The sequence below is a fragment of the Peromyscus maniculatus genome, chromosome 18 (assembly GCF_049852395.1).
Source record: "Peromyscus maniculatus bairdii isolate BWxNUB_F1_BW_parent chromosome 18, HU_Pman_BW_mat_3.1, whole genome shotgun sequence".
Classification (NCBI taxonomy): Eukaryota; Metazoa; Chordata; class Mammalia; order Rodentia; family Cricetidae; genus Peromyscus; species Peromyscus maniculatus.
The window spans coordinates 32,275,433-32,289,076 of record NC_134869.1 but is presented as its reverse complement, the minus strand read 5'-3'; the positions used below and the strand labels follow the sequence as shown (position 1 = coordinate 32,289,076).

The 13,644-nt window shown below is 37.8% G+C and overlaps 1 protein-coding gene across 1 annotated transcript in view; it reads left to right on the top strand.

Annotated features, from left to right (window-relative positions):
- Otogl (otogelin like) overlaps window positions 1-13,644 on the top strand; it is a 142,555-nt gene that overhangs the window by 51,042 nt on the left and 77,869 nt on the right. Inside the window, exons 22-23 of the mRNA XM_076554398.1 lie at window positions 3,692-3,799; window positions 4,628-4,766. Coding sequence (XP_076410513.1) covers window positions 3,692-3,799; window positions 4,628-4,766 — 247 coding nt within the window. The remainder of the gene's footprint in view (window positions 1-3,691; window positions 3,800-4,627; window positions 4,767-13,644) is intronic.

Here is a 13,644-nt window from a genome sequence, read left to right as displayed (position 1 = left end):
CCGTTTCCCCAATTCTCCTTTCTCTTTGTCCTATACTTCCTGTCTGGTCACTGGCCATCAGTGTTTTATTTATATAGAGTGATATTCACAGCAGGCACCATCTAGGTATTCATCATCATACACACACACACACACACACACACACATATATATATATACATATATATTCCACTAATGCAGTGATTGTCATTGACATTAATTTGTAATAATGAAGCCAACTGATTTAATTATAAACATTGCAGGTAACAATATTGAGGTCAAACAGGGGGTTGCTTTTAAGTGGGTACTCTGACCTCATTCACAACAGGGCTCCAATTCCAGCTCTGCCACTGTTAGCCAAATGATTTTTCTACACATTCCTCTGAAGCCCCAACTAGACAGGCATTGTACGATCTATAAGATATTATAAAGTAAGTGTGTGTGTGCATGTGTGTGTGTGTGTGTGTGTGTGTGTGTGTGTGTGCAGAGTGTATTCAATATATATGAATCGCAATTTAGCTATCTACTCTTCATACATTTTTTTTTTTCTGCTGTAGAAATACCACATACTTGTAACAGACATAGAATCTGGAGGCTTTTCGCTTCCTTGTGGGCACAAATATAATCCGTTCTCCCTGGCTCTTGCTTGTCTAATGATGAATAGAGAGAGGGCCATCTCAGGTAAACAGGTCACTCTTTCTTCCTCAATGAACACGTTTTACAAAGACATTCCCAGGATCAACTCATAAGAAGCGAGAGCATAGGAGGGGGAGGTCTTGTGGTTTGCCTCCCGGGAGAATCACCTTTGTCTAAATGGCTCCAAAGAGCCAAGTATCTGGGAATGGTATCAATCTGTTTAGAGAAGAAGGGCACACGAGGGAGAGAAAGAAGGTCACAATAAACAAGAGCCCAACATACGTGAAAAATAAAGACGGGTGGAAACCAGACCAGAGAACAAATGAGCAAGGAAAACAATTTGTCTACAGGACAAGGGAAAGAAAAAGTTTATTGTGGTCCAATAATTAAAATCTACAACATTGCTTGATCTGTTTGATTGCGGTTGTTGGGATGCATGGGCGATTAAAGCCGTATCTAAACTTTATTTCTGTGTCTGATGCTGTTTACTATTACCTTTGGCTTCCAGTTCACACTTGACATTTCTTTCCTGACTAACCTTATTAAGAAACATAGAGAAGTGCAATCCTTCCTTCCTTAACGGTAGTGAATAGATAGAGCTAGAAGCAACCAAGATGCTTCTGGTCGACTGAGAAAAAGAAAATGCATACAGAAATACTTCTAGTAAAAAGTTGATGATGGTAATTAAGTTATCTTCTCTTCAGTGTGACCTTTTCTGGCTCATGTTGAGACAATACCTTAGTATATTATGTATTTTCCCAGAGATCCTGATAAGGTGAGGGCTAGCTATAAAAGGTCTACACGGACCTAGTTTAGAATTCACTGCACTGAAACAATACAAAATAGAGGAAAAGTCAATATAAAGGGCTTCAGATATTGGCCATCCTTATTAAATAACCTTCGGGCAAGTTGCTCAGTTTCAATTTCTTTTAAAAATGAGTGCAGTGGTATTTGTTTCATGGATGGCTGAGTACATCATAGCATACCAGTTACATGGTAGGTCTCCTGTCAGTGTTTATCACATCTCTCCTTCCTGCCAACCAAAGAGATACAAAATGACTGTGTCTTCATCCTCCTGCTCCTGGTTTTTAATTAGGTATGAAAAACTCATCAGTCATCTGCATAACCAGTTAAGACTATTGTTTGTCTGGGTCTTCAGAGATCATGGTCCATTTGACTGAAACAACTAAGGTTAATAAAACAGTATTTTGGGGAAGAGGGTTGGGAGGAGGCATTAAAATACACGCATAAGATGAAAACAGAATTTACTATAGTGCATTGTCCTTAGGCTAAAATGAGTCTGTGACATATTTTAAGGTAGTGTCTGTATAAGAATAAACAAAGATACTCATTTTTGTTATTGGGGTCTTTTTCACCACATCCAATCAACTATTTAGTTCACTGCGATTAATCCTCTATGAAAAGTTTACACACATTGTCACGTACTGATGCTGGTGAGGAAGTTAGGGACACAGAAGACCAACAGAAAAGAGAGAATTAAAGTGAGACTTAAACGATGAGAAGAACTCTACAAAAAGAACCAAGATTTAAAGTCAAGAAGATGACAAGTTTGGAAAAGCGAGCTGAGAGTGTGAAACCTAGGGAATAGCTGATCTCCAAGAAAGAAACTGAACCAGACAATGCATCCTTGACACACATAAGTTTCTCTATCCATCCTTTCTCAACAAAGAAGTTTATTCCATGGCTGAACGATAACAGATATCATGGTTCTCCTGAGTAGAGTGTCAAGTCTAGCAGACTGCGTACACCGATAAGGACGCACTATACTGTGTACACAGAGCTATGAGGACAGCGGAGGTCGAAAAGCATGGGTGGTTATTTCTGATGAGGGAATGAGTAGGAATTCAGGGTTTAAAACTTTGATGATATTTTTTTTTTATTGTTCTGAAAATGGAATCCAGGGTTTCATACATGCTAGGCAACATATATATATATATGTATATATATATACATACATATATATGTTGTAATAAATATATAATATATATGGATGTAAATCCTCAGCCCTATGTTTCATAACATTGGATTATAGCAATTTTAAGAAAATTCATTAAAAAATGCATTCTATATATTTTAGTAATGGTATAATTTGGTCATTTGACTATTGTTTTATTAAAATTATTTAACCAATAAATTATTCATATAAATATTGATATTAATTATCAAGGTTCACATAAATGTTATGTTTTAGTGACTTTATTATATATTTAAATAATATTTTAAACATATTATCATTATATTTATTATTATAATACTTGTTAATTATTTCAGTTTTATATACAATATTTTTGGAAAAATTTAAGAATATTGAATTATATTTTCAATGAGGGTATTAGAATATATATGTAATCTATGCAATACATATTTATTTAATCTTAATACAAGGATATTTTGATAGCACACTATTTCTTCCAATATTATGAATTTTAATTATTATATTGATATTAAATTATATATTCTAAACATTGTATAGTACTAGCTGTCTTTAGATAGTTTTTTCTGGGATAATTTTTTAAGAAAGAGGTAATGCTTCAAAGCAAACATTCAAAACAGCATATTAATATAAAGGAACATGAAACACTTGATGTATTTTTATTTAAATACACCTAAATCAAGCTGTCATGATTTTATATCTTAGCACTGAGAAACAAGCTTGTTTGCTCTCTAAATTCTTTAGCGGAAAACATTATTGATGCCATAATTTACTGTTTCACCAGGAACTGCTAGACAACACAGCCTCTTTTAGTAACTAATAGTGATGACTGGTCACCTATTTTCTCTTCAAATGTGCCTTTTCCAGAACAACCCACCATGTTAGAAATACACACTTCTGTTTCATATTCATTATGCTACATACCAAAAGGTCAAACCATAGCTGATCATGTGCTTGGCGTTTAGTTAATGCTATGATACACAAAGACCTTGTGGGGAGAAGGGGGAAGACCAGATTCATTTTCCAAGGCAAAACACAGTGTTGAATATGATAAAATTATAGACGGAAAGGCCGCCTGACCCACGCAGGTTTCTCTAATCCTGTTACCTTTTCATTTGGAAGAATGGCCGAACACAAAGGGAAATGCTACATTCCTGAAAGCTGTCCCTGCATCTGGAAAGACTGGGAATATGTCTCGGGGGAAGTCATCTCCACACCGTGTTACACCTGGTAAGGATAGTCATTTATGCCACGGACGTTTCCTTCAGCAAATGTATTCATTGCAACTGTTTGACTGACATGACTGGACATGTTTGATTAGCAAAAGGGAATTATAATCAACCTTGCGCTTATTAGAGCTGGAGGCCATTGGGAGTTGATTCCTACAGTTGTAGTTGTAGCTAATTCCTACAAGGGGACCATGGCATTTTCAGTGCATGTTTGTTTGCCTAGAAGCATGAAATATCACAATTTGGCAACAATAGGAGAAACATCCCAAACTTATAAGAAAACGCTGAGTGTTACAAAGAGAAGGCCTTATTTAGTAGCAGTTTTCCTCTTTGGAAGTCAGTGAGCACAGTGTCACAAAAAATTATTTTTTGCTAAAATTTCCTTAAAATATATTCAAGTATTCTAAAATTTCGATTGTAGAATCTTGAATATAAAAATTTCATTCTGTTGTCTATTTTCCGTGTGCCCCAGACTTAGTTTTGGTGTCTGATACTATAAATGTACATGACAAACTTGTCACTGTAATAGGCATTATCAGAAGGAATTGGCAATATTTATAAGGATTATGGACTCCAAATGCTTCTGAGAACAAATGTTTAGGCAACTTGAAAATTGCCAGTGCTGCAGAGCACTGGCTGCTCTTTCAGAGGGCCCTGGTTTGATTTCCCAGTTCCGGGGATCCAACACTCCCTTCTAGCATTCACAGGCACTAGGCACACACATAGTGAACAGAAATACATACAGGCAAAGCACCCATACACATAAAATACAAATACTAATTTGAACCTAATTTCTCCGTAAGATAACTCTTGTTATTTTTTTTAATAGTGTTTGTCGGCGGGGGATGTTCAATTGCACATATTATCCATGTCCTGCTGTATGCACAGTCTATGGGGACCGGCATTATTATTCCTTTGATGGGTTGGAATATGACTACGTCAGTGATTGCCAGGTTTTTTTGATAAAGGTTAGTCATAACTACTTTTTGCTTGAACTTGCATAAAGACAGTGTGAAGAACAGCATGTTGTTCATGGCATATCACATTAGTTTTTTACCACTAATAAAACTTATGAAAGCTGCATTCATTTTCAACTAATTTCTTCAGCTTTAAACTCATCTTAAGTTTTCGCCGGGAGGTGGTGGCCACGCCTTTAATCCCAGCACTCGGGAGGCAGAGCCAGGCGGATCTCTGTGAGTTCAAGGCCAGCCTGAGCGCAAAGCTACATAGAGAAACTCTGTCTCGAAAAACAAAAACAAAAACAAAAAACAAAACAAAACAAAACTCATCTTAAGTTTTCGTGTTCATACGGGATAGACTAATTCTTCAGCCCCATGCCTTTTGCTTTGTCTGTAAAATGAAGATAATGATTATACCTAGCTCCATGGATAGAAAGGGCATGATTACACAGTAATTGCTCATTAATGATAAATTATTTTTATTATTGTTAGCTTGGTGTGATGAATATACATATAACACATTAAACCATATATCTTATTTTTATGAACATATAAACCAAGAGAGATTATTTTTGGTTCTAGAAATGATATATTGATGGTATCTTTTGGCAAATTCCTGGATTTGTATATCTGAGAAGGTCTTAAAATTTCTCATATGTCTAAAGTGTATAGATAGATAACCTACATGCATATTTTTTTAGCCAACGCCAATCTCAGAATTAAATTTCTAAGTGAAAAACTGTGGTCTTTCTAGTGGAGTCACAGAAGAACAGTGGAATGAACACCATCTACCAGCAAATAAATATGTGATTAATGTATTTTTCTGGGCATAGCTTTTATGCCACGTTATGCTTATGTGTGATTCTGCCCAATGAGCCTTTCTCTAAAAAGTAGAGTAATAAGGTCTATTTCGAACAGTTCTACAACATAAAAATAGAGAAACTTTAATGAGGCTTTTGCTTATATATTAAAGAACTGACGTTTCCTATAAGCCCTTGTTTCACAAGTCCCATAATGAGCATCATTGAATTACCATTCATAAAAGGGGCTGCCCTTTCTGAATGATTTTAAGTTTCTTATAGAAAAATGGTAATGGATTTGGTATTATATAATTATGACACCTATAAAGTATATTTCTACTTCTTAATTAATTTTTTTATTTTTTAAATTTCATACATGAGTACTGCATTTACATAATTTCCACCTTGCCCTCTTCCCTCAAACTCCTCTTATGTCCCTCCCAACTCTTTCTTAAATTTACTACCTTTTATTTAATTAGTTTTTATGCACACACACATATAAATACAGCTTGCTGAGTTCATTTAATGTTACTTATATTCCTATGTATTTAGGGCTGACTCAATGCAGCTGGATAATGTGTCAGGGGTCTTCTCCCTAGATAAGACTGCATCTCCCTGTAGAACTTTATCTATGAATAGAACCTACTGAGATTCACACCATCCACAGTGCGCTTCAACTAGCTTTGTTGTTATTCAGGTTTTCTTTTGTCTCTTTCTTCTTCTTCTTCTTCTTCTTCTTCTTCTTCTTCTTCTTCTTCTTCTTCTTCTTCTTCTTCTTCTTCTTCTTCTTCCTTCTCCTTCTCCTTCTCCTTCTCCTTCTCCTTCTCCTTCTCCTTCTCCTTCTCCTTCTCCTTCTCCTTCTCCTTCTCCTTCTCCTTCTCCTTCTCCTTCTCCTTCTCCTTCTCCTTCTCCTTCTCCTTCTCCTTCTCCTTCTCCTTCTCCTTCTCCTTCTCCTTCTCCTTCTCCTTCTCCTTCTCCTTCTCCTTCTCCTTCTCCTTCTCCTTCTCCTTCTCCTTCTCCTTCTCCTTCTCCTTCTCCTTCTCCTTCTCCTTCTCCTTCTCCTTCTCCTTCTCCTCCTCCTCCTCCTCCTCCTCCTCCTCCTCCTCCTCCTCCTCCTCCTCCTCCTCCTCCTCCTCCTCCTCCTCCTCCTCCTTCTCCTTCTCCTTTTCTCTTCCTTTCTTTCTTTCTTTCTTTCTTTCTTTCTTTCTTTCTTTCTTTCTTTCTTTCTTTCTTTCTTTCTTTCTTTCTTTTTTTTTTTTCGAGACAGGGTTTTGGTGCCTGTCCTGGAACTCACTTTGTAGACCAGGCTGGCCTCAAACTCACAGAGATCTGCCTGGCTCTGCCTCCCGAGTGCTGGGATTAAAGGCATGTGCCACCACCGCCCGGTTTACAGACAGAATTTTTGAGAGTTCATGTGGGCAGTTTTTCTGTCATATACAGAAGACACTAGTTCACAGCAGATGTCTTGGTCCTCTGGCTTTTACAGTACAATCTTTCTACTCCCTCTTCTGCGATGACTTCTGACCTTTAGGTATGGGGGTTGTGTTGTAGATCTATTGATTGGGGTTGGACAACCCACAGTCAGTTGTTCTCTGTAGTTTGATCACTTAGGGCTTTCTGTAATAATATCTGTCTACTGAAAACAAAGTTTCTTTGATGAGGAATGGGAGCTACATGTATCTGTGGGTATAAGAATACATATTCAACATGGAGCTAGAAATTTTAATTTTTTTTTTTTTTTTTTTTGGTTTTTCGAGACAGGGTTTCTCTGTGTAGCTTTGCGCCTTTCCTGGAACTCACTTGGTAGACCAGGCTGGCCTCGAACTCACAGAGATCCGCCTGGCTCTGCCTCCCGAGTGCTGGGATTAAAGGCGTGCGCCACCACCGCCCGGCGCGAAATTTTAATTTTTTTAATAGAGTGGCAGCAATGTGTTCTCCTCTAGATTTTGTGGCCTCACTAGCCACTTGTAGTTGGCAAGTTTTACAGGACCAGGAATGAATTCCCTCCTATTTAGTGTGCTTTGAGTCCAGTTTACATACTTTCTACCACCAAGCTGTTGCTTACCTCTAATAGGTAAGAGCCATTATTGTACCCTTGGGATATCTTATAGTGGTCATTGATGTTTATAGGCTTTATATTTGGGTAAACTATTGGTTGCTTTTCTTCCTTTGCAACTTGCCTACCATCTCTGGATACTAAGTGTGCTGGCTAATTTTATGTCAATTTGACAGGAGCTATGGTCATCCGAGAGGAGAGGGCTTCAATTGACAAAATACCTTCATAAGATTGGGCTTTAGGCAAGACCATAGGGCATTTTCTTAATTATTAGTTGGTGAATTAGGGCCCAGACAATTACGGGTGGTGCTAACCCTGGGCTGGTGGTCCTGAGTTCTATAAGAAAGCAGGCTAAGCAAACCATAATGAGCAAGCCAATAAGTAGCACTCCTCCATGGCTTCTGCATCAGCTACTGTCTCCATTTTCCTACCCTGTTTGAGGTCCTGTCCTGACGTCCTTCAGTGATGAACAGTGATGTGGAAGCTTAAGCCAAACAAACCTTTTCCTTCCCAGGTTATTTTTGGTCATGGTGTTTCATCACAGCATAGCAACCCTAGGACACTATGAGAGCTAGTCTTCAGGAAGAAGGAAGAAGGTTGCTAGATCAGTTCCGGCTCAGTTCTTCAAATCCTGTGTCTGAAGTGTGTAGTGTCTCCAGCACTCCAGGGTCTTACCTTCAAGGACTGGGAAGCAACCAAGGGCCACATCAATCATCTTTATTGTTTTGCGAGTCTTGTGATCTCCTGAGCAGCAACTCATTTCAAGCATCCATTGTGTTGCTTATCTCTCCTTCTTCCCTCACTGTCTGCATTGGTCTCCCTCTTCCCAGCTTTCCCGTTCCTCTCCATAGCACCAGTGTCCAGCTACTCCATGTCTTCAGCTCCAGCTTTCCCAACCACCATGTTCTGTTTTTTACTGAACTCCACAGTTACTCCAGGTTATATACTTACACACATTAATATTCAGAACTAGGATTCCCATCTAAGCGAGAATTTGTGGCATTTGTCTTTCTAGGACAGGGTTGACTCATTCAATATATTGAGTTTTCTAGTTACATCCATTTACCTTCAAATTTTATGATTTTAATTTATTACAGCTGAATAGCAAAGCTATGTATAGTTGCTACACTTTCATTATTCATTCATCAGTTCAAGGGCATTTAGATTGTTTTTATTCCCTAACTACTGTAAATAGAACAGCAGTGAACATGACTGAGCAGGTATGCCTAGAGTAGGGTATTTAGCCCTTTGAATACATGCCAGGGAGTGATATATCTGGATCATATAGTAGATCTATGCTTAACATTTTGAGCACTCTATACAGTGAATTCCAGAGTTGCTGCACCAGTTTGCAATCCCACCAACTGTGTTTCTCCTTGCCCCATATTCTCTCCCGCATCGGCCATTAGTTGTTTTCTTAATCTTAACCATTCTTTTTGGGGTGAGATGAAATCTCAAAATAATTTTAATTTTTCAGTTCCCCAATTACTAAGGGTGCTGAACACTTTTTGAAATATTTCTTAGTTATTTTTTATTTCTTCTTTTAGAACTCTTTGTTGAGATCTGTGCTCATTTTAATTGGGCCATTTGTTTTCATAATTCTTTTATTTTTGAATTCTTCATATATTCTAGGTGTTAATCCTCTCAGATGGATAGTTTGCAAAGATTCTCTTCCACTCTGTCAGTTGTCTCTCCACCTTACAGATTATTTGCTTTGTTTCACAGAAACACTCTAGCTTTGTGAAGTCCCATTTGTCAATTTTTTGGCCTTAATTTCAGAGCAAATGAAGTCCTATTCAGAAAGCCCTTTTCTATACCTTGATCTTCTTAGGTATTACCTATATGTTCTTCTATCAGTTCCAGGGTTTCAGGCTCCACTTTGAAGTCTTTGATCAACTTGGAATTTATTTTTTCTTAGGGGTAATAGTATGGTTTTAATTTCATTCTTCTACGTATGAACATCCAGTTTTCCTAGCACTGTTGGTTGGAGATGATATCTTTGTTGCAGTGTGTATATTTGGCATCCCTGTCAAATATCAGAAGGCTATAGTTGTATGCATTCATATTTGGGCCTTCTATTTCCTTCCACTTGCCCATATGTCTGTTTTTGTGACAGTACCATGCTGTTTTTATTACAATAGCTCTGTAATGTAGCTTGAAATCATGTATGGTAATCCCCCCAGCATTGAGTTATTCTCCCAGTCTTGCTTTGGCTATTTAGGGTCTTATGTGGTTCCACATGAAGTTTAAGATAATTTTTTTTTCAATTACTGTGAAGAATGTTTCAGAGATCTTTATTGGGATTACATTGAGTCTACAAATTGCTTTTGGTAGACTGTTCATTTCACATTATTCATTTTACCAACCCATGAGCGTGGAAGGTCTTTATTTTTTTCATCTAGTGTCTTTTTCAATTTTTTTAAAATTAGAGATTTAATTGTAGAGGCCTTTCACTTTCTTGGTTAAGTTTACTTCTAGATATTTTAATTTCATAGGCTATTGTGAATGAGATCTCTTTCTTAACCTGTTTGTTACTGAAATATAGGAAGGTTACTAAGCCAATTTTCTCTTCCTACTTTGCTGAAATTATTGCTTGTTTCTCCATGTTTTCTGATGGAACTTTGGGGATTCTGCTATGTAAAATGTCACATCATCTGCAAATGTGGAACATTTGAGTTCTTTTCCTACTTGTATTCTTCATTTTTCTACTCTTGTTTTTATTGTTCCAGATCAGTGATTCTCCCTCTCCCTAATGCTGTGACCCTTTAATATACAGTTCCTCATGTTGTGGTGACTCCAACCATAAAACGATTTTTGTTGCTACTCTATAACTGTAATTTTGCTACTGTTATGAATTGCAATCTAAACATCCGTGTTTGCCGATGGTCTTAGGTGACCACGGTAAAAGGGTCCATTGACTCCCAAAGGAGTTGCAACCCACAGGTTGAGAACCACTGTTCCAGATAGTATCTTAAAATGGAGTGGGGACAGTGGACAGCCCTGTTTATCCCTGACTTTAATGGGATTGCTGTAATTTTCTCAATTTGTGATGCCGTTAGCTGTGAGTTCGTCATATGTAGCTTTTACTATGTTGACTATGTTCCCTTCAATTAATAAGGTAGACACCTTATAAACTATTAATCCGAAAATTCTATAGTTATCTTTTTCTTGGTATGTGTGTTGTTTGATGTTTGGAGCATAAGAAAAGGCAAAGTTGCTAATGTACACCATATAAATGTAATTACTTGTCTTCTCCACTTTGTATTGATCTGTCCTGTTCTTATGTCCTATTGTTTGAATAGCCATCATGTATCATGTAAAAAACAAGCTGCTAATTTTATATTTGTGCAATTAGATAGTATATCACTATATTTCAGGGCAATGAACTACATCCTTGGATTTCTCTTAGAGACTAGCATGATTATGACTGAATCATAAAGTTAAAAAAAATCTCTCGTTTGACATTTTCTACAGTCTTCCAACATGGTGGAGATAAGGCAGTTAAATTAAGTTCTTTTACTCATAGCAGCTAGCATTTATAGTAAATTCATAGAACAGCTTTCATAGTGGTATTTACATAACAACACTTCTAAACTTTAGGTGCATGCATGTCATCTGGGAATGTTGTTCAAGTATAGATTCCGTTTCCATAGAGTGTAGTGGAGTCTTGGGTTCAACTTTTTTTTTTTTTCCTGAGACAGGGGGTCTCTGTGTAGCTTTGCGCCTTTCCTCGGACTCACTTGGTAGTCCAGGCTGGCCTCGAACTCACAGAGATCCACCTGGCTCTGCCTCCTGAGTGCTGGGATTAAAGGCGTGCACCACCACCGCCCGACTTGGGTTTAACTTTTTAAGCAAGGTACCAGGTGGTAGCGATCCTGCATGTCTGGAAGCCACATTCTCACTAGGAAGGATGGAAACATTTCTACAACAAAACATAACAGAAAGCTGGGTGGTGGTGGCACATACCTTTAATTCCAGCACTCTGGAGGCAGAGCCAGGCTGATCTCTGTTAGAGGCCAGCCTGGTCTACAGAGTGAGATCCAGGGCAGGCACCAAAACTATGCAAAGAAACCCTGTCTCAAAAAAAAAACAATAAATAAGTAAATAAGTAAACAAATAAATAAAAAACCATAACAGAATACCTGTATATAATTATTTTTTGAAATTTATCCTTTTCTGAATAGTTTAAGTCATATTCAGACAAAGGAAATTTCTTTGAGAACATCGTATCAAGCATGTTCTATTCCAGTGAATTTATTATTTCTGTTAAAGATGCTTTTGTGGTATTATTTCTAATAGAGAACACTTTGCCAATTGGTATTTTCATTTTATATATAAAAATAATTGCCGGGCGGTGGTGGCGCACGCCTTTAGTCCCAGCACTCGGGAGGCAGAGGCAGGCGGATCTCTGTGAGTTCGAGGCCAGCCTGGACTACCAAGTGAGTTCCAGGAAAGGCGCAAAGCTACACAGAGAAACCCTGTCTCAAAAAACCAAAAAAAAAAAAAAAAAAAAAAAATAATTTACAACTGTCTAACAAAATTTATAGTCTAATCCATGCTCCACTGTCTACACAAACAGTTTCTAATATGTGGTAATGGTCCTTCCTCATGCATTAATTCATTTCAACTATTTTTGTCTATTAATTATTGGGGTGGTATTGTGTTCCCCAAAATATTGGGCAGAAATCCCTCTGGATCTCTGTGAGTTCAAGGCCACATTGGAAACAGCCAGGCATGGTGATTCACGCCTTTAATCCCAGAAAGTAAGCTTTTAATCGCAGGGAGTGATGGCTGAAAGCAGAAAGATATATAAGGAGTGAAGACCAGAAACTAGCAGCTTTTAGCTGGTTAAGCTTTTAGACTTTGAGCAGCACAGTTCAGCTGATAGGCATCCAGTCTGAGGAAACAGGATCACCTGAGGAACTGGCGAGGTGAGGAAGCTGTGGCTTGTTCTGTCTCTCTGATCTTCCAGTATTCACCCCAATACCTGGCTCCCAGGTTTGATTTTATTAATAAGAACTTTGAAGATTCTGCTACAAATTATGGGCTACACTAATAAAGACACATCCATTCTACATCTATAGAAAGATTTATTTAAGATTTATTTAAGAAAGATTTATTTATAGAAAGATTTATTTAAGATTTATTTAAGAACATGTTAAAGTTTTGAGGCAGGGACTGTGTTTATATTTTCCTTTCTTTCCATCCTCAAGTCATTTGGGGAATTCTGGGCATTTAATGCACTTAGTAATTATTCATTGATATCTTCTATCTGTTTAAAAAATTCTTTATTATCTTTTGCAGTAGAACAGTATCAACCACTATATTTTTACATTTGTTTCTTAGGACACATTTTAGTGATTATTTAAAAAAAGATTTATTTTATTTTATGCGTCTGAATGTTTTGCCTGCATGTATTCATATCATTGTGTGTGTGCCTGGTGTCCACGGAGGTCTTGCGGGGGAGGGTGTCAGATCCCCCTAGAACTGCAGTTACAGATTTTTGTGAATCACCGTGTAGGCTGTGGGAGCTGAATCCAGTCCGCTCCATGAGCAACAGTGCTATTAACTGCTAAGCCATCTTCTCAGACTCTAGTGGGTTTTTTATTTTTAAATAATGTTTGTATTAATTCATTGAGAATTTCATATATTATGCTTTGATCATATGCTTCCTCTTTCCTCAACGCCTTCCGTATCCAGACTCTCTATCCTTCCCTCTCTACCCAACTTGGAGTTTTCTTCCCACGCCCATCAGGCCCAGTTTGTGTTGCCCAAGGAGTCTTGGGGGCGGGGCCTGCCCTGGAGTGTGGTTCACCTACCACGGGTCACATCAATAAAGAAAACTGACTTTTCCTCTACCAACAGCCATCAAATGTCAGTGATTCCTCAGCCAGGACTGGCATTTTGTGCTCACCTCCCCTACTCTGGGCTGGGATTTTCTGCCCATCTTCATGCTGCTGGAGCCTTTTCTCTGTCCTGCTTGGTCCCGCAGCATCTTAAAAATAATCACTCAGAGGCTTAATAATAATTA